This window comes from Aulonocara sp. 'chitande type north' Nkhata Bay, linkage group LG8 (genome assembly GCF_057382095.1).
Source record: "Aulonocara sp. 'chitande type north' Nkhata Bay isolate Kocher_YH1m ecotype deep benthic linkage group LG8, A_spYH_male_GT1.1, whole genome shotgun sequence".
Lineage (NCBI taxonomy): Eukaryota > Metazoa > Chordata > Actinopteri > Cichliformes > Cichlidae > Aulonocara > Aulonocara sp. 'chitande type north' Nkhata Bay.
The window spans coordinates 14,098,688-14,121,991 of NC_141351.1; the positions used below are offsets into that span (position 1 = coordinate 14,098,688).

At 39.9% G+C, this 23,304-nt stretch overlaps 2 protein-coding genes across 3 annotated transcripts; one reads left to right on the forward strand and one right to left on the reverse strand.

Annotated features, from left to right (window-relative positions):
• Nucleotides 1-1,301: 1,301 nt before the first annotated feature.
• Nucleotides 1,302-13,481, forward strand: LOC147323386 (serine/threonine-protein kinase tousled-like 2). 2 transcript variants are annotated; one of them, XM_086303700.1, is made up of 21 exons: nt 1,302-1,836; nt 2,886-2,980; nt 5,510-5,581; nt 6,256-6,325; nt 6,527-6,564; nt 6,759-6,851; nt 7,667-7,774; nt 8,243-8,335; nt 8,673-8,783; nt 9,057-9,217; nt 9,303-9,455; nt 9,793-9,859; nt 9,977-10,074; nt 10,165-10,246; nt 10,458-10,549; nt 10,664-10,753; nt 11,319-11,488; nt 11,620-11,758; nt 11,958-12,069; nt 12,163-12,270; nt 12,448-13,481. In XM_086303700.1, the coding sequence occupies exons 2-21, from the start codon at nt 2,888-2,890 to the stop codon at nt 12,625-12,627; spliced, it is 2,130 nt and encodes a 709-aa protein (XP_086159826.1). In that variant the 5' UTR covers nt 1,302-1,836; nt 2,886-2,887; the 3' UTR covers nt 12,628-13,481. The 2 variants fall into 2 exon arrangements, with proteins under 2 accessions (XP_086159826.1, XP_086159827.1); XM_086303701.1 differs by having other exon boundaries at nt 1,306-1,836; nt 9,057-9,193.
• Nucleotides 13,482-13,600: 119 nt separating this feature from the next.
• Nucleotides 13,601-20,189, reverse strand: becn1 (beclin 1, autophagy related). The gene is made up of 12 exons (XM_086303703.1): nt 20,059-20,189; nt 19,664-19,796; nt 19,516-19,580; nt 18,745-18,803; nt 18,557-18,647; nt 18,337-18,473; nt 18,048-18,242; nt 17,814-17,960; nt 17,505-17,654; nt 15,108-15,168; nt 14,872-15,014; nt 13,601-14,328 (listed from the first exon to the last, which is right to left on the reverse strand). Exons 2-12 carry the CDS (start codon nt 19,788-19,790, stop codon nt 14,160-14,162), a joined length of 1,344 nt encoding a protein of 447 aa, XP_086159829.1. The 5' UTR covers nt 19,791-19,796; nt 20,059-20,189; the 3' UTR covers nt 13,601-14,159.
• Nucleotides 20,190-23,304: the final 3,115 nt, after the last annotated feature.

Consider the following 23,304-nt stretch of genomic DNA (forward strand, 5'->3'; position numbering starts at 1 on the left):
GTTTGAAGGTATGTTAACACAATGCCACAATTTTCCCAGGAGTGGATATCCCACCAAAGGTTAGACCATGCCATGCTCAGTGACATTACCAAAAACCCAAGAGATACACCTCGGACTCTACAGGCCTTGGACAGCATGTTAAATGTTAAAGTTCATGAAAGGGGGAAAAAAAGTTCATAAAGCACAATTAGAAAAAGACTAATAAAGTATTGCTCTTTTGGAAGTGCTGTTAGAAAAAAGTGTCTTCTGTCTAAAAAGATCATGCCAGTACAGCTTAGGTTTGCAAAGCTGCATCTGAACAAACCACCAGACTTCTGGAACAATGTCCTTTGGAGCAACAAGACCATAATGGAAATATTTGATCATGATGTACAGCACTACATTTGGTGAAAACCAAACACAACATATCAGCGCAGAAAGTTCATACCATGTGGGAGCACAGTGATGGAAGGGTGATGATTTGGGATTGTTTTGCAGTAGAAGGGTCTGGACACTTTGGAATCATTGAGTCAACCATTAACTCTTCCGTAAACCAATGTATTCTAGAGTCAAATGTGAGGCCATCTGTCAAACAGTTAAAACCTTGTTGAAATTTGACAATGATCAATTGCACTGCTGCAAATCTGCAACAGAATGACAGAAAAAGAAAAGATGATGGTGTTGCAATGAACCAGTCAAAGTCCAGACCTCAATCTGACTAAATGCTGTGGTGGGTGAAGTCCAGAAACCTGAAGGAATTGAAGCAACATTGCATTTACTTCTGCTAAATTCTACAAGTTATAACCTACAAGCAATCGGGTGTACTTCATTTTTTCAACTGATGGTAAAGCTTCACGAGAAAACTCCTTTTAACACTGCTGTTTTATGTGAAAAGTAAAAAGAAAAAAAATTACCAGAGCATAAAATATCTGAATACATAATATGTTCAGTGAAGTAGCTTGCATAGCAGTGATGACAAGGACTTAAGCTCACACAAATACAGTGTTAAACATTTACTAACTTCATTCATCAAGTTTAAAAAACAGCAACAGATGTCTTTGGTGTAATTTAATTTGTGGTGATTTAATGCATCTGTTTATTCTAGGAATCCATGCACAGTTCAGGCAAACGACTAAATGCATTAAATTATCCTATAAGCTAACAAAAACATGTTGTACATGCAGGACATAGTTTAACTGTAGTGGTTGAAATCCAGATTTAAAAAGCAGCTCTCAGGGAAGCTTTTTAGGGCCCCTTGTGGCGTGGAAGTTATCGATTTCACCCGGTTGTAATCTAACCTTGAGTACAGTACTGAGTCCGTTTTGGGGGAGCGTACATTATGTGGTAAACCGGCGCACTGGAAGCATCACTGTAAAAGGTCTCCTGGGAGCTCACTGCGGCCTTGCTGCGGGAGGTTATGATCTTTTCTTAAGCATTAAAATAATGGACTGTAACGAGATGACTCCTCCCGGTGCAAGCATCGCTCTGTAACGATAAAAAGAAGAACGAGTGAAGCAGAAATGTGACAGCACTTGTCAGGAGACTTCAGAGCACTGACAGCTCCCGGTTTGCCCGTGCAGGGGCACCAACACGGACGAGGAAACCCCGAGGATCACGGCCTCCTGTCCGGATGACACCGACAGGAGCCAGCCACACTGGTCTCTATAGCTAGCATTAGCTAAGCTAACAAATGTCTTCCCTGATTTCGAAATAATTGTAAATGGATAACTTAATACAGACAACTTTATTTGAGATGCGGGGAGCTCGGGGGTGTTAAGGAGTTTGCTGTCGCCGGTTGGACGGATAACATCCTTTCTGGGGTTGTGAGTGCTGTGAAAACTGCAAAAGGTTCTCCAGGTAAGACTTCTACTGTAGCTGGCGTTAGCTCGATTCATCACTTGACCCTAGCTAGTTTGGGCTGTGTAATAGGTTCAAATCCTACATTTTATAGGCAAAGTTTGAGTCGTTCTGCCGATTGGCATAGGATAAGCTGACAGTTGATGGGAGCGCATCGCTTTTGTGTTGTTGTTACCAGGATTTTGATTAGCACCTTTAGCTTTAGCCAAGTTTGGCATTCCTCGTCCACTCGATCGGTCAACAGTATCGAAACGGTTTTTTTCACCCACTATTATCAAGATGGTTTTGCTGAAAGGCTGCTCGAATTGGGGAGCTATGAGCCCATGGGATTGCTTTTGATGTTGAGATTGAGCTAGATAGTATTTCTGTTTAGGGAACTTGTGCTTTCTAGGATTGTTTTGATACACAAGTGAACGGGCTTGCTGGGCTGCCTGCTCAGAAATGAATATCATTATTTTATTATTATATTCTTTGGTGGTTTTTGAGCTATGACACGTCTCATATGTGCTCTCAGATTTAATTTCCTTTTTCTATTATTATTATTATTATTATTTTATTTTTTTTAAACCTATTTCTTGAAATTAATTTCAGAGTGTCACTTTAAGCAAATTTTCCCTGGTGTTTGTGTTTTGAGGAAAGCGTTCCTTTGAGCAGCAGGCTGTGACGTTTACTGATCAAATAATTGCCTAGGTTACCATGCAAATGTGACAAAAGGTGTTACATTTTCCCAGTCAGACCTCAAGCTTGTTGGGTCACTTCCCTAAATCAGAAAGTGCCACACAATTCAGTGTATGTCATTCTAACTCAAACCAGGTCTTCCACATAAGTTAAATATTTGTGGCTCAGGAGGTAAAGCAGGTCATCCACCAATCAGGAGGTCAGTAGTTCAATTCCTGGTTCCTCCAATGTGAAATCTGGGACGTTAGATTAAAAGTGCCTAGGTAAAAACAACTTGTGTGAATGAGACTTGTAATAAGAGAGTGCCCAAATTAACTAGAAAATTGCTATACAAGTACCAGTCCATTTACTGTTTATGTCTTACTTTCTAGGCATGATGGAAGGACTTCATAGCCAGGCTATCAGCCTGGATCCACGAAGGCAGGAGCTGCTTGAGGCTCGGTTCACTGGAGTCGGTGTGGCCAAGGTTGGAACATTTTAACATTGTAATGGTTGTTTTGTTGCTTAAAATGACAACAGTTGCAGGTACAGGTCATTTCTGTGGATGCTGGACTTGATGCATGTTGTTTTTGCTAAATTTTGCAATTCTTGCTGAATTAATTCCTGGAATTCATCCCACAACCCCACTGTGAGTGCAATTGGTTAGCACTCTTGTGTTAGTCTTTCAGTTGAGGTATGCTTAGAAGTCCTCTCTGTTTACAGTGTGCCCTCTGTTCAGGAGGTTTCTTCAGTGCTGTGATCTGTTTTCATGAGCTAAAGGTACAACAAGACAAGCTCTGTTTTGGCTGACACAGGAGCTGGCCGGCAGCTCTTTGTTTCAGTGGAGGATAGTGACACTTAAATGGCACAGCAGCTGAAGTTCACAGTATTGGCTGTGCTTTGCTGTACCCTGCTGTTGAACTGGGTATTAATAAGTGAGGGTGCACATCTGAGAAAATGGCAGCTCCTAAGAAAGCAGCCATTTTTATTTATTTATATTTTAAATGCTCTTACCTATATTTCACTCTTAAATTTATTGTCAGGACTGCTTGCTGTGGTATAGGAGGATAAATGATGTAAGGCTGTGGGTATGATACCAGTGGTATACAGTGGATATAAAAAGTTTACACATCCCTGTTAAAATTGCAGGTTTTTGTGATGTTAACAGTGATACCATAAGTCATTTTCCCCACTTTTCCCACCTTTACCTTACTTAACTCAACTGAAAAACAAATATTAGATAGTACACCCTACACTTTGTTGAAGTACTGTTTTGATCCAAAGATTCAATATTCGTCTAAATATTGATTTAGATATATGCTTCAGGTGATTCTCGTGTTGAAAGGTGAAATTCGTCTTCATCTACAGCTTTCTGGCAGATGTCTTAAGGTTTTAAAAGCATGATACTGCTGCCACCATGCTTCAACATGGATATTGCATTATGCCACTTATTTATTTGTGTTGTTGATTTTTAGGTTTGTTTTGTTGTTTTCTTTCCCCCTTTTTTTTTTTTTGTTTTTGTTTGGGGCTTTCTGTATGCATGTGTGGCCAGTCTCCTCAGATCAATGTAAATTTTCCACCCTTCTTAATTTTAAACTTGATGATTTAGCAAATTGTAGCTGGTCTTGGACATTTTTCTTTGTCAGAAATGGCTTCCGTCTTGCAACCCTACCCCATAGTCCTCACCGCCAGAATTTCCTGCAGCTCCTTCAGTGTTGCTGTAGGTCACTTGGTAGCCTCCCTGACCAGTTTTCATCTTGTCTTTTCATCACTGTTGTCCCATATTTCTGCCTTTTTATTTTTTTAATGACTGGCTTCACTGTGTTCCATGCTACATCCAATGCTGTGGACACTTATTTATTTATTTATTATAAACCTTTCTCTTGACTGATGCCTTTCAATGATAACATCTCTTTGATGCTTGGCTTTTGCTCTAGTTTGCAACGGAGTAAATGTTGGGAAAATCCTACTAGGGCAGCTGAACTTTATTTGGGGTTAATCAGGGTTTCTTTTAAAGTAAAGTAAAGTGTGCGTGTTAGTCCCCATAGGGAAATAGTTCCTCTGCATTTAACCCATTCACCCAGTGAAGCAGTGGGCAGCCACCAGTGCAGCGCCCGGGGAGCAGTGTGTAGGGTCGGTACCTTGCTCAGGGGTACCTCAGGGTAGCCATTCAGTGGAGTCGAACCCCCGACCTTCCGATCATGGGGCCACCACTCTACCTACTGAGCTATCCCTGCCCTTAATTAATGGCAGCTGTGTACCCAAGAAGATTGATTGCTGTGATCTAATCAAAAGGTGCTTTAAGAAAGCATTAGTTTAAATGTGTGGACACTAATGCTGGTTATTGTACTTTTGTTTTTTGCTTTTTTTTTTGTCTTCAATTAAATGACACATGTTATAGGTCACATTAAAGTTTGGAAATGAATGGATGGATATATATATTTTTTGACATTATAGATATCCACTGTATGTCTTTGAGTGCTATTTAGGACGTTGCAGTCAAACTGTAGATGTTAATATAAAGGAATGAGAGGAGTTGTCTGCTATAGTTGTGACCTTGAAAAGCGTTAAGCTAGCAGGCCTTAAAAAGCATTAGCCTCCTGCCCCAGAAAGCCTGCTGTTTCTTCTTAGTCCCATCAGGCTGTGCAGAGTCTGGCCTTTAATGACCCTAACCAATTCAGCCAACTGGAAGTCAAGTGAAGATTAGCAAGGTGATGTGTGTAATGCGCACTCACAAGGGTCATAGTGTGACAGTTGTGAATTCTGCCATAGTGGTTGGTGTTTTATTTATTGTTTTTGTTTTTTTGTTTTTAAAAAATAATACTGCACTGTAGAAATCTGCAATGAAATGAATTGGAGAGTAATGCTGACAGACTCTAAACAGGCCACAGACGTCTTTTGCTTTATCTCATGCATGCAGATCATTTAAATATCCCGTATCACACATTTTCAGTTCTGTCCATAAGAGTAGTTAATGATTAACCAATCGGGTCTTTGTCTCTCTTCTTTGCTGTAGAGTTCGGCCAACAGCGAATCATCCAACCAGTCTTTGTGCAGTGCAGGATCACTCAGTGACAAGGAACTGGAGGTTGGTTTTTGATTTTTGTGTGTGCAGCTCGCAGGTTTTCAGTATTAGTTGTTTCGAATTAGTTATGTATTTTGTGTAGTACATGCAGTAGTGTATGGAAACACTTTGGTATGGTGGAGTTTTGTGAATAATTTATCAACCTGGGTTTTTTTTGTTTTGTTTTTTTACACTTTAATTAAATAGTAACAGAATTTAATATTTAATGTGTTTAAAAGAAATTGAAAGAAAACCAATAATTAACCCAGAGAGAGAGGAAAAAATGCTTTTGTAAATTTTAGTTCATGCTTATGGATAAATGGGGAACCTAGCTGGCTTAAAGAAACTCACACAAACATGGGAAAACATGTAAAGCCCTCAGAGAAAGAATCATTATCCAGACTTAATCCTGAACCCTCTTGCTGTGACGCAATGAGGCACAGCAATAAGCCAGCATACCACCTCATAGGCAAATTTAAAAACCTGGTATGACTATAATATGACTGGAAGCACTACAAAGTTTACTAAATACTAAACTCGAATAAAAAAAAACTGCTGTTAATGTTATTATATTTTTTCAAAAGTTTATTTTAACTAAGAGACTCGAACTTAAAGCTCTAAGACTTACATTTATACAGTTTCTTTGCTGTTAATGTGGTTAATTGATCAATTCTAAGCTGCTTTTTTGTGTTTGTCAGACACCAGAGAAGAAGCCCAATGACAGAAGCAGGAAGAGGAAAGGAGACACCTATGACAACAACAGCCAAGGCAAGTCCACATACATCTTATGTGTTTAAAGCAGAAATGCCTCTCTGTATTGGGAAATGATCAGCTGCTCAACTTTAAAGTGTTGCACCACTTTAAGTTTGGTGTTAAATAATTGTTTAAAAAAACTGGAGTCTTAAAATACAAAGTTGTAAGAGTCACATTTACGTTTCCTTTACTATAAAAGGCTGTTTTTGTTTACAGGAAAGGGAAGAGTGCAAAAAATGAGCGATTACTGCGATGTGAGTACAAACTGAAAGGACATAAGATGCTTTAGATTTGTTGAATGCATGGTTTCATTGATGCTCATTGTTTTCAGTTCTGAAGCTTTCCTCTTTCATACTCTTGTCCTGGTTATATCAGTACTGCCCTTCATTGATCCTTTGCTAAATAACCACTCTGTCCTCTTTGTTTCTTCTCTTTGTCCTGTGGTCAGTTTGCTGGTAGCAGCGGCTCTGGCACCAGTCCTGCTCGAAGCATCCCTATGCTGGTGCGCTCGTCTCCTCAACATTCACTGTCTAATCCTATGGTGAGCACAGCATTCGTCTCTGTTGCACCTTTAGCCAGTGTCAAAGTCAACCGATGGTTGTGAGTTTTCTTCTTTTCTGGGAGGACTAACTGGCACATCTTTGGTTTGTCTGCATCACTTAAGTCAGTGGTTTTAGTGAAATGGGAGCTAACTTTTCTAGTGCTGGTGTCATGCCTTCAGTTTTGGGCTTAACTGGCTGGGATTTAAAGCAGGGAACAGTCCGGAAGATCAATGTGTACATTACACGAAACATTTGCTCGCACTAAATGTGTAAGCTTCTCTGATGGCTGCATTATATAATTGATAACTTGGTTACATGCCATAACTTTCCCCCCAGCAACCAACAGCCCTGTAAGCAGTAATTTATGGCGTTGGGGTTCTAAATGAAAGGAGCAATAATTGACTTTCTGTGGCATCCTAGTCAGATGCCTGAACCACCTCAATTGGCTCCTTTCAATGTGGATTAGCAGCGTTATCCTCAACTCGGCAGACCGCTATCTGCAGCTGTTTCAGCAGGCCAATGCTCACCACTATCTGCCAGAGTAGAGCTTTTCTGGATCCGGAGCATATCCAGACCTTCACCAGCATTTAGTCCCATTATGTCTCCAAGGAAAGTTGTAATAAAACTACTATGGACTGTCAAAACATTTCTTTCTCATTCTTTTTTTTTTTTTTTGTAAATAAAATTCTCTCCACATTATGTTTTCCTTTTAATGCCTTTGAGCTTCTCTATAAACTGATGCTGTCTGTGAATCTGGGTCTGATATTTTGTCCCCCATGTTCCTCTACTTTTTCTTTCTTTCACTGAAATACAGCTTCAGCACAACAGTCCTTCGTCCACAGGATCAGCCCACACAGACTCTTCATCTTGCAGCTCTGTTAAAACAGCCCCCACACACTCCTATTCCCATAAAGCCATCCAGGTAACTGAGACTGACCCAAATCACTGCTTGACACCTTGACTTTTCTTCTTTTCTCTTTTTTTTTTCTTCATTATAATCTCAGTCATGTTGAAGCACGTCCCTGGTTTAAGTGTTCTGTAGAGTCTGACAAAACTTGTAAGGTTGCAACACTGCACACCTTGTTATGCCATTAAAAAGTACAGTACAGTTGGGATGTGGATGCTAGAATTAAAAGGGCATTAAAGGTCTCACACTGCTGGTTTTCTGACATAATAGTTGCAACACATCCAGCTGTTCTTGTAAATTACACTAATTGGCCTGATTTAAAGGTCAGCACTTAAAAGTCACTTCTAATATTTGCGATACCAGTGGCTGATTTTGATTTAAATTTAAAATGATGGACTTCTTTGTTAATGACCCAAGAGGTTTGTCCACCTTTTGAACGAGATGCTTACTGTGGGCTCGCTACCTTTTGATCTCCTTCCTCAGTCGGACCTGACGATCCTGAAACTGACAGCACTGGAGAAGAGCAAGAACTCTGACCTGGAGAAGAAGGAAGGGAGGATAGATGACCTGTTGAGGGTAAAATCAGCAGTTACTCAAATGTTTCTCTTAACAGATAGCTTGGACCATTGAAAATACAACTGTGAGACGAGTCATTATTGTCCAAATCTGTTGCTTTGTTTATTTGGCTAACAATGACAAATCTCTCAGTAATTAACCTTCACCAGTCCGCTTACAGCTCATCACGCTCGTTAACTTTTAAACGCCACTAGTTTGCTGACATTTACACCACTTTCATTTAAGCTACAAACTGAAATTCTGGCAGTTTTTCCCCATCGTGTCAGTTTAATAAGCGGCCTTGAATCCTTGCTGTAATGAGAATTGGTTGTCAGAGTGATGATGCGTGTTTTGGCAGGCAAACTGTGACTTGAGGCGGCAGGTGGACGAGCAGCAGAAGATGCTGGAGCGCTACAAGGAGAGACTAAACAAGTGTGTGACCATGAGCAAGAAGCTGCTAATTGAGAGGGTCGGTGTGAATATGAATTTGCACAAGTATGTTTACCTGATTTGGGACACCTCTGTAGTACAATGTGAAAACCAAAGAAGTCAGTTTATGCATGTAAGCATTGCCTGAATGTAACTTGTAAAAGGCTTTATGGTGATTTAAGGTGGAACTGAATAGTATTATTTGATAATAATATTTGATACTTCATATCCTCTAGGTTTTTTTTTTTTGCTTTGTTTTGTTTTTTTGTGCCTACAATGTTTTACTCATTTATTTCTTTATTTGTGTTTGAAGTCAAGACAGGAGAAGATGGCATGCAGGGACAAGAGCATGCAGGACCGTCTACGCCTGGGTCACTTCACCACCGTACGCCACGGAGCTTCCTTCACTGAGCAGTGGACAGATGGATATGCCTTCCAGAATCTCATCAAGTCAGAACACAAATGGGCACAAGCGTACATTTAAATTGTTATTTATTTATTTATTTTTTCTATTCAGCATACAGAAATGCTTACGCCAGATTGTCCCTGCATGTTGTAGGCAGCAAGAGCGAATCAACTCTCAGCGGGAGGACATTGAGAGGCAGAGGAAGCTGCTGGGGAAGAGGAAACCTCCCTCCATGGCCCAAACGTTTCCACCCAACCTGGAGCACAACAAACGAAAAAGCAGAAGCAACGGCCAAGAGAGTGAAACGTACGGTTACAAGGAGCAGATCACTTTATTGTGTAATAAATGGTGGATTAATAAGCTTGTAGCCTGAATATAATGAGGTTTACTGGTCTGTGGGGGGCCAGTCATGCAGTTTTGTGGTGAGTGGTATTGATGGCTGTCAGTAAGCCGTTAACCTGAACCAGCATTGGGTGAAAAAAAATTTAGTAAGAGGTCAAATGCTGTATATTTAACTCTGTAGATCACAATTATTTAGACATTTAACATATTTTCTTCAGTAAAATCTCACGTTTTCTTTGCTTTCTGTTTTTAATATGTTGTTTATTTAATAATGCATTTCTGGCTCTCTGATCTCTCACAGGTTGTCACTGGCAGAGTATCGCGAGCAAGAGGAGATCTTCAAACTTCGAATCGGTCATCTTAAAAAGGTGCCAATGTTTCTTTTCGCTTTTGTTGTTGTTTTTCCCACTTTTTTTTCTTTCTTTCTTTTGGAGTCACCCGTTCAAACGATGAGGTAGGTGATAAATCTCTGTACTTGTATGCAGGAAGAAGCAGAGATCCATGCAGAGCTGGACCAGTTGGAGCGTGTGAGAAATCTGCACATTCGAGAGCTTAAGAGAATCCATAATGAGGACAACTCGCAGTATGTATCATCCCAGTTTAACATGCCCTACTCAAGCTCTGTGGTGTCTTTTTAAAGCAACAAATACTTTAACAACGTGTTCCTTTGTAGATTTAAAGACCACCCCACACTGAATGACCGATATCTGCTGTTACAGCTCCTTGGAAGAGGTGGCTTTAGTGAAGTTTTTAAGGTAAGCCAGTGCTATTTACTTGGTTTCCATTCCTCATGAATACCTTTTTTGTTCCTTCTTTGTTTTCTAAACTTTGAGTGACGTACAGGAAGATAAGTCTTGCAACACTTCTGTATGCAGTAAACAGCTACTGTAGAGAATTCAATGGGAAATTCAGGCTATTCAAGCTGCTTTGTATTGATGTGAAATGTACCTTTTTTTTTTTTTACAGGCTTTTGATTTCACAGAGCAGAGGTACGTGGCCATTAAAATCCATCAACTCAACAAGAACTGGAGGGAAGAGAAGAAGGAAAACTACCACAAGTGAGTCTGCCGCTCTGTAAATGTGCTCTCTACGTGTTATTGTGTGATCGGAAATATTTCTTTTATTTATACTCAAGTGATTAATTCGGACTCATTAATTTTTTTTCGTTGCAGACACGCCTGTAGAGAATACAGAATCCACAAAGAACTCGATCATCCTAGAATAGTGAAACTTTACGACTATTTCTCGCTCAACACAGACTCGTAAGTGCTTCATTTCACATAAAGCTCACGATGTGGCACTAATGCGAATGCGATGATTATTTATAAGTGTTTGTTATTCGGTAGTGTTCAGGGCAAAAACTTCAATTTTTATTTTCTCATCTGTAGTTATTATGGATGTTTAAGAGCTTGGGTTTCAGTTGGAAGTTTGTTCTGTGTAGTTTGTAGTCTGTGGCAGTGGCTATGGAGGTGATGAGAGCCTTAGGTGACAATATTTAAGAATTACTTATTAACAATGATACTTTTTTTTTTTCTTCTTTTTTCATAGTAAATACTAGAAAATGTTAAAACTGCTTTGTTTGATGAAAAGAAATGGAAAGCAGAAGCTTTGAATATTTGAATACCATAAAATGAATCTATAGATTTCCAGTAATAATAATTTGGCAGATGCACATGATCTTTTTTTTGTTCATGTCTTTTGTAAACTTGGAAAGTGTTGCTGATATTATCACTTTTTATCACATCAGGCATCTTAGAATATGTTTGAACATGTAGGTGATCATTGACGCCTTCACAGTTAACCCATGTGTTATCTAATCTGGTGCAGGTTCTGCACAGTACTCGAGTACTGTGAAGGCAATGACCTGGATTTCTACTTGAAGCAGAACAAATCGATGACTGAGAAGGAGGGCCGCTCCATCGTCATGCAGCTCGTCAATGCCCTCAAGTACCTCAATCAGATTCGGCCACCCATCATACACTACGACCTCAAGCCTGGTAATCTCACTGAGTTTTATGGGCAACACACAAATGTGTTTTCTATTCTAAACATAAAAGATCTCTGGCTATGTTTACAGTGTAGGACTCGTGATGCTTGTGAACCCTCATTTTACGTGTTCTGTCACCAGGGAACATCCTGTTGGTCAACGGCACAGCTTGCGGAGAGATAAAGATCACAGATTTTGGTCTCTCCAAGATCATGGACGATGACAGCTACAACTCTGCAGATGGCATGGAGCTGACCTCACAGGGAGCAGGGACCTACTGGTACACATAGACACTTTGCCCTGTATTTAGTCACCAAGCAACCAGGATGACTACGCAGGTTTAGCAGATGTGCAACGGTTTCACAGTAATGCTGCTAACTCAATTTTAATTCTGTATTCAGCAAGCAGTTTGAGAATAAAGAAAGATCAGAAAAAAACTTTTTTCTCTGATTTGTTATTTTTGTTTGTCTTGCTTACAGGTATCTACCACCTGAGTGCTTTGTAGTGGGCAAGGAGCCCCCTAAAATATCCAACAAAGTGGACGTTTGGTCAGTAGGGGTCATCTTCTACCAGAGCTTGTATGGACGCAAGGTAACCACTAATCTATATTACAGTAGTTGTCAGGTTTCTGTTTTGTTTTTGAATAAATGAACTTAACAAGTCTGTAACTTGATCTTTTTCAAGCCGTTTGGTCATAACCAGTCGCAGCAGGATATCCTGCAAGAAAACACGATACTAAAAGCCACCGAGGTGCAGTTTCCCCCCAAACCTGCAGTCACCACAGAAGCAAAGGTCTGGTATTCATTTCTTTGAAACTGCAACAAACTTGTTGACCAGTTGGCATAACTATCTGCACAGTGCATTACATATGTTGCATTAACAGAACAGCAGTTAGCCTGAGAATTTAAAATAAAAAAAAAGTGTGTTCAGCTATAATGAGTCACTTTTTGTCACGGTTTCCCTTTACAGGCCTTCATTCGACGTTGCTTGGCTTACCACAAAGAGGACAGGGTGGATGTGCTGCAGTTGGCCAGTGACCCCTTCCTCATGCCCCACATCCGAAAAGCCCTGGGCAGCAGCACACCTCCAGCACCTCCCATTCCTTCCACCTCCAGCTGCTACAGCAGCAGTGCCTCCAATTCGAGCTAGCTGAAAGAAACTAGAACAAAACCCCAAAGCCACATGGAGACGTTACACCCTTGATGGAGCTCCTCCTTTGCTCTCTTCATGGCAAGAAAGCAGAGCGCATGATGGGAAGGAGGCATCTTAAAAGAGTGAATGGAACCAAAATAATCTATGGTGTGGCGTTGTAGTAGAATATGTGCCCACCACTGTTATTCAAGTGGTGTAAATGTGCCAGCCTCTGGCTGCGGGCTCAGTAGAACCCAAAGAATTGCCCATATGCATGCACTAACAAAACTTTGGCTCATTTCAAGAGGCTTTTTTACATGACAAATATATGAAGCACCTGAAAAATTGCATAACTGTGACAGGCTCAGAGGTATGCTATGTGTGGAAAATCTCTTGCCTATACTCCTAAAAGGCTTTGAAGAGGAAGCATAAATTAAATGTCACCCCATACTGCTTGAAATACATCGTCTATCAAAGTATTTTCAGATTAATAGTTGTCCGTTTTAAATGTGTTCTGATAGAATTGAACCTGGAACTTTTTTTTTAGGAAGGGCTCCGAGTGATGAGGAGTGACTGATGACCAAAGTTCGAGGCCTGTCGTCATGACGTGGCTTCTTTAAAAGGTCATAAATGACTTGACATAGAAGAGGGCTGACTCTAGAAGACTGACTTGTTTGACCAATTTGAAATATTTTACTTGATAACTGGAATTCAGCTTATTTTAATTGTTAAGTCCATATTTTTCCATGAGATTCACCCCCACCTCTAACGCTGTTAAACTTGAATGGTGTGTGGGTGGTGACTGAGTGATTGTTGTGATGCGAGGTAAGATTAAACTGAATTGATGAAACCATTAAAAAAACAAAAGAATATTTGGTTAACTGTGTGGTGTCTCGCTTCATTTTGGGAAATTGTGCAAACTTTTTTATATTAAGTTCAAACATCAATGTGATTTAATATATGCAATCTTAAAAAAAAAAAGCTCCAGATATTTTCTTCCAAACAGTTTTATTAAGTCATTTGGTACAGAGTATGAACACAAGGCTGAAGCATCAGTGCACCTCCAGCAGTTATGTGTATGATAAATCTGGTAATTGCATTCAATGTTAATGAAATACTGACTTGTTGAATACTAAAATCTACTCCAACTATCACACAGCCTTTAAATTTTAATAGGTGAGGGGCAACAGGAAGTGGACAATACATCAAACTCACAAATATTGAAAGCATATCGTGGTATTAACAAAGCAGGCAAGAACTAAATGAAACATCATCCTGCTTAATTTGAGGGGGATATCTACAACTGTATTAATTTTCTTTATTTTTAGTGAACCAACAATTTTAAATCTCCCTGTTGCAGCAAAATAGACTTTAATGGATTTTCTGTAAAAAAAAAAAAAAAAGGGCTCGATATCACTCAAAGCTTTTTGCTGTATAGTGCAGACTTAACCATTCTTTTCCTTTGGCTAAAGTATCCAAATATATATTGCATGATATTCCTTCAACAGATGTGAATGTGACTAATCAAATATTGACACTGTCCAGCTGCTTTATCTGTTGTAGAACTGTGAGGTAACCCAAGCCAGTCCCCACTTCAGATTGGTTAACATAAACTTGAGCGCTTTCGTCCACTGCTCCTCAGAGTTAAACTGAGTTTTGATGGAGTAGGAGCCTCCGCTGCCACCCGTATCTTCGATCTTGCCCTTCTCCACATCCATTCTGAGGTATGAGGGAGAAAAAAGTCAAGACTAGTTTCTAAGTTTATAAATATAACACTGAATCTGAACTTAAATCAAAAACCTGGGAAATGTAACATTCCTGAGTCACAAATTTAATATGTTCACAGAGGCTGAAATGCTTATTACACCGGAGTATCCAAAGTTTCCCCGATTTGCTTACATTGAACCAAAGGCCACATGTCTGTATTCACAGTACAGAGTTTAAGTTTATGAAGGATCAGTCTGTTAAAGAATGAATATGATTTGGGATATTCCAACCTTGATGTACTAGCAGGGAACAACTAAAGTGTAGATTTTCACGTTGGTTCCGAGTGTGGGGTCGAAGCTTGCCTAAACTTGCTTATTTGACTAAGATGCTAATAATAAAGGTTCACTTGTGTAGAATAGGGCTGACATTGGACCAGAATTTACATTCAAACTACCGGTACATGTATATTTATAAATTCATTTTAAATGGCCCATAGATGTGCTACACAATGAGCACACAGAAATTTACAATACACACATAATGCTGATATCTGACCTGTAGGGGAGGCAGAAGCCAGTGTCTCCTTTTTCCACCTCCTCTTTGAACTGTTGGACACAGTCCAGGAAGGCCACCATGGCATGATCGAACTTATTGTCCCAGAAGAACCTCAGTCCACCTGAGCAGTACAGTGGGAGCTCCTGAAAACACAATGGTAGACAAAAAATGGCAGAATAAGAACCTGGACAACTGTTTAAATAAGCACAGGAGAGCCGGGTGTAAGAATGAACTACCTTTGACTTGTCTGTCAGTGACTCCAAGTATGAGTGGTTTCCATATGGGACAAGACGATATCTGAGGGGACAAAGAAGAGTTTGAGCTAGTTTATTGCACTTCAGACTAACAGAAGATTAACTGGAAACCGCACTAAATTTTAGTGATTCGAGGCTGGGATTCATTAAGGTTACAGAACTAAGACATTTAGACAGACAATGAGCACAGCAAATTACAAGAAAATTATCATTCCAGGACAAAATAATAGCGAATAATTCAATCTTGTCAACTAAAACATGATTTGCAAACTAGAGATGGACCGATCCGATATTACGTATCGGTATCGGTCCGATACTGACCTAAATGACTGGATCGGATATCGGAGAAAAATAAAAAAATGTAATCCGATCCATTAAATATCACGAAAGCACCTCACAAAACTTGCAACACGCCGTAACTCACCTCAGAACGTTAGCATGTCAGAGCAGTATGCATCACGTGATAGAGCGGCTGTGGCATGCGGGACCTGTTGGTGGTCTGGATAGCATGTGGAGCTTCGCTAGCAACCTGGCATTTCATCTCCGACAAAGTTATCCCCGAGAGAAGTAAAGCAAGTGTGTAAGTCCATCTCTGAATGTTTGTAAAGCATTCCTGCGTTAAGCTTAACAAGCGACTGCCTCTCGCTCTCCGGCTGCTACTTCAATCGTGAAACTGCTTAAATGATCAGCTGATCGGCTTTTCTGTCGCGAGTCCGTCTTTGCTTTTGGCCCACTTTGCACCAGAAAGAGGAAACCAGCGGCTGAACAACAGCAGCACGTTTAAGCTTGATAAGCTGTTGTTAGAATTTATTTAATATTACTTTCTACACCAGGATCTTTTTCTACGTAGCTGACGCTGGTAACTGTGCAGGGGCGGATCTAGCAAAGTTTAGCCAGGGGGGCCGATAGGGCATTAACTGGGAAAAGGGGGCACAAAGACATACTTTTCTTTCTTATTCTCATTTAAAATGTCTAGCTTTTAATAAATAATTATCTGACACACAAAGTTTTAATTTGATGTAAAATGAATAGAAGTCAATTACTGTATATAGTGACTATTAAGTCTAATATATATACCCTAGTAAGCTATAGTACTTTTTCCTTTGGGAAGGTACCATCTGTGCAGTCTGCAATTTTGTTGAAGAAAGATGTTGAATCTATTTAATATTTCTTGAAAAATAATTGATTTCTGTGCATTTTTTTTCACACTGCATCAAATTAAGGTTGATTACGTCGATTAAGCATCATGAGGTGGCGCGTGAGGGGTGGTTCCCTATTTTTTATTTTTTTATTTTTGTTGTTGCTGGGAGTTGGAACCCTATTAGTTAGGTTGCTTAATATTTAAGCTAAGTACTCTTTAAAATACCAGAATAGGGAGGATGGTGTAGGTCTAAGTTTATTAGATTGATCAGTATTGCTGAACTATGAAATATTTTTTTTGTATACAGGTATAACAGAATAGCTTTAGTGTAGTTGTTGTTTTAAACTTGAGTATGAACTTGCAGACTTGCAAAATGCAGCAAGATATTTTAAAAAACAGTTTTGTTGATTAAAAAACACTATATCGGATTCATATCGGTATCGGCAGATATCCAAATTTATGATATCGGTATCGGACATAAAAAAGTGGTATCGTGCCATCTCTATTGCAAACATTATTGAGAGAATGTAAATCTGTAAGAAACCAAGTAAGTGATGTAATAAAGCTATGTAGGCATGTAGATATGGTAAAGAAAACCTGGCGAAGTTCTCGCTGAGCATCAGAATTAGAAAGAAAAGTGATTTAAGAGACTTTAAACGTGATGTGCTTCTTGGTGCCAGACAGCCTAGTCTGACTATTTTAGAAACTGCTGATCTACTGAGATTTTCGTCCCAGATCACCATGTCTATGGTTGGTTTTAAAAAGACAAAATTAAAAATTCATCCCATTTCTCCATCTCTCTCTCTCTCAAGCTGCTGCAGCACTGTCCTTGAGGTGTTTGGTATATCCTTTTCAACGCTCCACTGTTGCTGACTATATCCACAGTTACTGACAGCTGCTTCCATCAGCATAAAGCTCCATGTGAAAACCTCAAATAATCTTAAACATATCAATGAGTTCACTGTACACAAATGGCCTCCACAGTCACCAGATCGTAATCAAAGATCATCCAAGAAGACTTCCATCATGTAGCCGACAAGCAACAGGAACCATGTGACGCTATCATGTCAATATGGACCAAAATAGCCAATGAATGTTACCAGTACCTTGTTGAATCTATGCCACAAAAAAGAGGGTCCAACATTATACTGACAATCTGTACCTAATAAAGGGGCTGGCGAGTGTGTTTTAAGCTCAACAGCAAATGGTGAAGAAAGCAAGTTAAATTAAGCGTGTACCTCTGAAAGCGCAGCCCCATTTTGTTGGCGAGAGCGTGCAGCAGAAGCACCGTCTGTCCCCAGGCTGCGTTGATCTCGTTCCACTCCACCGGGACGCTGGGGAGTCGGCCCAGGCGGAAGTTGTTGATGGTACCAAACTGGCCGCTGTGCCTGGAAAAAGAGGAGAAACGAGTCGGATTCTCAGCCAATAGGCTCGTCTCATAGTCTGTGTTAAAGATTTGAAAGTCAACATTGATTTAAGGACCTAAATTATTTCTTAGCATACACAACAATGTGTTTGCCACCGTGTGTTTGTGTGTGTGTGTGTACCAGATGTGAAATGTAGCATTGAAAACGTTGGTCTTTTTCAGGCGGTCTAGCTGAATCTGGCAGTAGCGCATCTGGTTATCAACACTCTTGAGCTCATCATCCAGCTCTAGCTGCTGCCGTTTAAACTCGCTGTACTCCTTCTGGTATCTTTAGAAAGGGGAAGACAGAGGAGTTAGGTGCTGTATCATTTAAAATACACCCATCACCTGTCTACACCATTGCTAGCTCACTCACTGTAGCTCCTCTGTGTCAAGCTGCTGAGCTTGGATCCTGCTCTGGGCCAGGTCTTGGGCCACAGTAGCCCTCTGCTCCTCCACAGCCTCCAGCTCCTGAACCAGTTTTTCCTCATCCTCTTTGAGCTGCTGTAGCTCTGCCAACAGGGTCTCCTCATCCTCCACCTGCAGGTGCGATAGCAGCTCCAGACACTGCCTAGAAATACATTCACAAACATTTGGAATCAGCACTTTAAGTGGTTCTCAGTACTGGGCAGCTGCTTAGGCTGGATCCTCATTCTTGTGCTCACTTGTAATTCTGGCATTCGTTCTCTGTGATGTTGAGCTGCGTGTCTAGGTGGTCCAGCAGAGTGTCGGTACATTCCTCGCACAGTGGGTGGTCCACATCTGTCTGGCCCGACATGATGTCGAACAGGTCACTGGTTACCTTGGTGGGATATGATCAGAGGCAAAGCTTATTTGGTTTTGTCACACAGATAATACACCGTGAAATCAATGCATGTTTGTCACCTTCAGTCTACGACTGAGGTTCTCCATGGTGCCGCCATCAGATGCATCTCCAATGAGTGTGAAGCTGTTGGCGCTCTCTGTTGACATCATTCTGAGGAAAAGCACGCCATTCAAGATTAAGCAATTCTGTCAGCTTTGTTGGACATGCAAGTAAAAAAAAAAAAAAAAAAAAAGAGTTGGGTGCTCACCGTGCAGGAGGGATGTATTTTCTCGAAACTCCATCCTGCTTGTTTTCAACAAATGTTTCCTGTGAAAAGAATCCAAGTCTAAGAGTCAAACAAATTTTTCAACAGCATATTTTCACATAAAACTGAAATAATTATTTGTTTTTCATCTTTGAAAACCAAGAGTGACAGGGCCAGAATAGCACTTAATACAGTTATAACAAACAGCACCACCAGATACATCTGTATCTGTAACTGAGGGAATACAAATGAGACAACACAACACTAAAAGCAATCACACTATTCAGTAGTACATCCTCTACACACAGTAAACAGCAATGAGACTCTCAAGTCCATTTATAAGTTATTCCAGGAGAGACAGAGAGCACAGCCTTTATACACTGCGCAAAAAAAAGGAAAACTTTGAAAACATATCAGATTTCAATGGAGGAAAATAACTGGATATAATCATGCCACACCTTTTTACGTAAATGAAAATTATCTGGTATTCTTCAGAGGCCTGATTTCAAAAACACATGAAAATCAAACTGAAAAAAGTAGCATGAGCTAGTCCATTTTGCTTAAATTTATTTGCAGCAACTCTTAATGGTACTCAGTTTATATAGTCCCCATCTGCTCCAATGAATGCCTGACGAAGTTAGACTGCTCCTCCCACAAATAGATCAGAAAGTCTGAAGTTTCATTGGCTTTGATTATACTTTGATTAAAAATCCTTTACTTTTTCTTTTTAATAATGTATTACACAGAGCAGTTTCCAGCTCGGCATTAACCTACCTCTGGTGCCGTCTCCACTCCGCTGTTGTCAGACTGTTTGCTGGGGGTCACTGAGACTATTGGAGCTGACGAGGAAGAGGAGGAAAGAGGTCATACATAGGGCGACAAATGGAGCAGGTTCAACATCAAATACGGCGATTAAACATACCAATAAGCTCCTGGATGGTGACCCGATCGAGAACATTGAAGGATGTGTCCAGTTTCAGCGGCTGGGAGCAGCGCTGACACACAAAGCTCACCTGCATGGTGGTGCTCGACGTTTTGGAGCCCTCCATCGCTGGCTAAAAACAAAAAACAAGTTAATAAGTAAAACCACGTTTCATTTTAAATTAACGACTATCTCCTCATGTAGGAACGCTTCGACTAGTGACGAAGGTTAAAAGCAGCGCATAAACACTTGTCTAGTCACCGTTTACTTGCTAGCTAGTTAGCTGTTTGGCTAAACACTTGCTAACAGCAGGTTGGGTACAGCCAAACCATAAGTTTGGCAGGTAGTTTTTGTGTAGCATACAACCAGGGTGTAAAAGCACAAAAGAGACTCACTGTCGTGTGTGATAATTAAACGCTACAGCATTATAATCCTAATGCTGCGTCCTAAAGGGACTCCATCCCGCCTCCACTTCCTTATTGTTGTTTACGGCGGTTTTGACGTCATGTTAAAAGTTAGTCACGTGAGAAAGCAAGAGCCCTTGTGTTACTGTGATTTATCATTAGTAAACGTATTAATATTAAGATATACTTTATCAGTCCCGTTGTTGCCATATTCACATTATTACAGCTGTAATGTTTTATTGTTTATTATTTCGCATTTATTGCTGGACAGAGTAGAATAAATAGATATAGATTGATAAAAATTGATAATAGATAGATGCAGCTTGAGCAATCCCAAGAATACTACACAACAACAGAAAAATGTACACTATACAGTACTATAAGTACAATTTTAACCACAAAGACATACACATAGAGAGAGAGAGAGAGAGAGAGAGAGAGGAGAGTTGAATATTACTGACTGGATACCAGTGCAGATTTGTTTATCAGTCCCCAATGTGTGTATGTTTGTATTAACATATGTAAGTATATATGTGGTCTAACGGTGGCTGGGAGGAAAGACCTTTACACACCGTGGATGCAGGAGCCTGTCACTGAAAGGTTTACTTCAAAGATAGTTAATAACTAATATAAAATTATATAATTCTCTATAGAATATATCATTCTTATATTGCAGTTTTATTACAGCTCAATCTGATGGTCACAAACTAATATCTGATTAAGACATTTCATTGCCACTGCAAATATTTGATTTGATCACTCCCGGCTACCAAAAAAATGGGATCCTATAAATGCAGACAAAAGGAGACAGACCCCCGCTGTAACCATTTTTTCATCAAGGTTATATAGATACACCAAAGCAAATCTACTTTATTTGCTTTGCGTGCGCATGGTAATTTTATTAACACTGTCAACTGTTATTTAACATAACATGTGCTTTTAGCATTACTAAAAAGTGTACATTTCAATACTGGTAAATAGAAAATACAGCAAATCAGATTATATCACCCAGTGAAAGTAAATGAATGAGGGATAAAAAGCTGCTGCTTTTAGCCACCTGCTGAGAAACACTTCTGCTCAGGTAATTTAACTGATTGTCATCTACCCCTCTTTTACACAACAATATATTATATAGCATTTAAGAGTGTGTTTTTCAAAGCCAAAGCATGCAAGTTACAAACACATTGTTTTTCAATGGAAACGTCTTTTGGCCACAGCACATAATCTGACTCCTGATTCCTCATCCTGTCCCTAGCATTCTCTAATTTTCATCCAACATCTGTCCAGAGCATACCTTGTCCTCTCTAGACTCTCTTTCACCTGCTCCCTGCTCTCAATACAGATCACAATGTCATGTGATCCCCCATCTTGAATCCATCTGTCACTCTTCATCACTGTCTCACTGTCCTCATACATGTCCTGCATCACACATACTTCTCAGCTACTCCCGGCTTCCTCATGCAGTATCATTTTTTATATTCGGCAAACTATCATATGCCTTCTTTAGGTACACAAATCCTCAGCGCAGCTCCTTCTGACCTTTAGGTACTTGTCCATCAATACTCTCAAAATAAACATTGCATCTGTAGTGCTCTTTCTCAACATGAAGCCATGCTGCTGCTCACTGATCGTCAGCTGTCCTCTTAACTTAGCTTCAACAATTCTTTCCCAGAGATTCAGCGTATGGATCATCAGCTACAACTCTGCACAACATTCTTGTTCTTGAAACTCGGGATTAATACATAACTCCAGGCACTTCCCGTTCTCTTAGATAGCTCCATACTTCTACAGCTATGACATCAGGACAAATGCCTTTCTACTCATCATAAGATAAGATAAGATAAGATAAGATAAGATAACCTTTATTAGTCCCACACGTGGGAAATTTGTTTTGTAACAGCAGGAAGTGGACAGTGCAAAAGTTATGAGGCAAAAATTAGAATACAATAAGAATAAATACAGTACACAACTGTACAGAATAGAATAAAATAAAATACTATATACAGTAGAATAAAATAAATATACAATAAGATAAAAATAGAATACAAATACAAATACTATATACAACTGAGTAAAAATACAACGATGACGATCATGCAGCCCTTACTTCTACTTACTAATCCTCTTCGCTTCATGATTCATTAACTGTCCTTGACCTATCCTCCTTTTTCTTTTTCTTTCTCTTCTCTTTTCATCTCCTCAAAGTACACCTTCCATCTTCTCAGCACGCTCTCTTCACTGGTTAGCACATGTCCATCTCTATCTTCAATCACTTAACCTGCTGCACATCCTTTCCAGCTCTTTGTCTAGCCAACCGTTATAAGGCCTTTTTCCTTCCTTAGTGACCACATTCATTTGCCTTGAATACTGTCCAGGGCTGGACTGGGACAAAAAATCGGCCCGGGCATTTTGACTAGAGACCGGCCCACCAGGATAAAGATTGAAAATGTGACGTCATTCAGGGGTAAAACCGCAAAGGATTCTGGGAACTTGTGGCAAGAGGTACTAGCGATAAAAAGAAACCCAAAAAATGCCAAGAAGCTGTTGTATTATTAACTGCAATAGCTGGTCGCATGACAGCCACGGGAAGCCGACGGGTAAAGAGATCGTTTTTTTTATCGGATTACGTCGTTGAAGAGAAAATTTTTAAGCCATGTTTCCGAAGTAAGAGCACTCCAGCTCACATGTTAGTCTGCTCCAAGCATTCCCACAAAGGTCAGAGTTTTGTTGTAGTTAATGCGTCATTTTTCTTAACATAATTGGTGATATAGGTTACAAGCAAGTCTGGCGCTGAACAGAAATTGTCGCGCTATGCTCCTTTATTTATTGTGTTTATTGTGCATAAATAGTGAATTGTCCTGACACAATATTGCGTTTCGCTTCTGTTATTATGGTACATTGACAAAAACATATACTTTTATTCACAGGGTAAAACAGTTGTTTTGTATCACTAATTGCCCAGTACGATTACAGCATACAATATTATTGTCACTGCTACATTTCTGTGATGCTACCAGAAATTATTTCCACTACTAATTAATTACCGTTGAGCTCAAAGGTTATATTAATAAACGGTTAACGAATGTGTATTTATGAGGACGATTTGTGAGACTGGTAAACTTATGATATGTACGATGGTCTTTCGTTCTACACGGTGCATTTCAAGGTCCTGCACCCATCTGTCGGTAAACTGTACCTGGGCTTGTTGCAGTGATCTGAAGTTACTAAACTTCACGA

Excerpts from the sequence above, each read along its gene's own strand:
- LOC147323386 (XM_086303700.1), top strand. The coding sequence starts at position 2,888 with ATGATGGAAGGACTTCATAGCCAGGCTATCAGCCTGGATCCACGAAGG. Across the intron at positions 5,582-6,255 it reads TCAGTGACAAGGAACTGGAG|ACACCAGAGAAGAAGCCCAA; the intron begins GTTGGTTTTTGA and ends TGTGTTTGTCAG. Across the intron at positions 6,852-7,666 it reads ATTCACTGTCTAATCCTATG|CTTCAGCACAACAGTCCTTC; the intron begins GTGAGCACAGCA and ends ACTGAAATACAG.
- becn1 (XM_086303703.1), bottom strand. The coding sequence starts at position 19,790 with ATGGAGGGCTCCAAAACGTCGAGCACCACCATGCAGGTGAGCTTTGTG. Across the intron at positions 18,243-18,336 it reads AACGAATGCCAGAATTACAA|GCAGTGTCTGGAGCTGCTAT; the intron begins GTGAGCACAAGA and ends ATGTATTTCTAG. Across the intron at positions 17,655-17,813 it reads AATGCTACATTTCACATCTG|GCACAGCGGCCAGTTTGGTA; the intron begins GTACACACACAC and ends CTCTTTTTCCAG.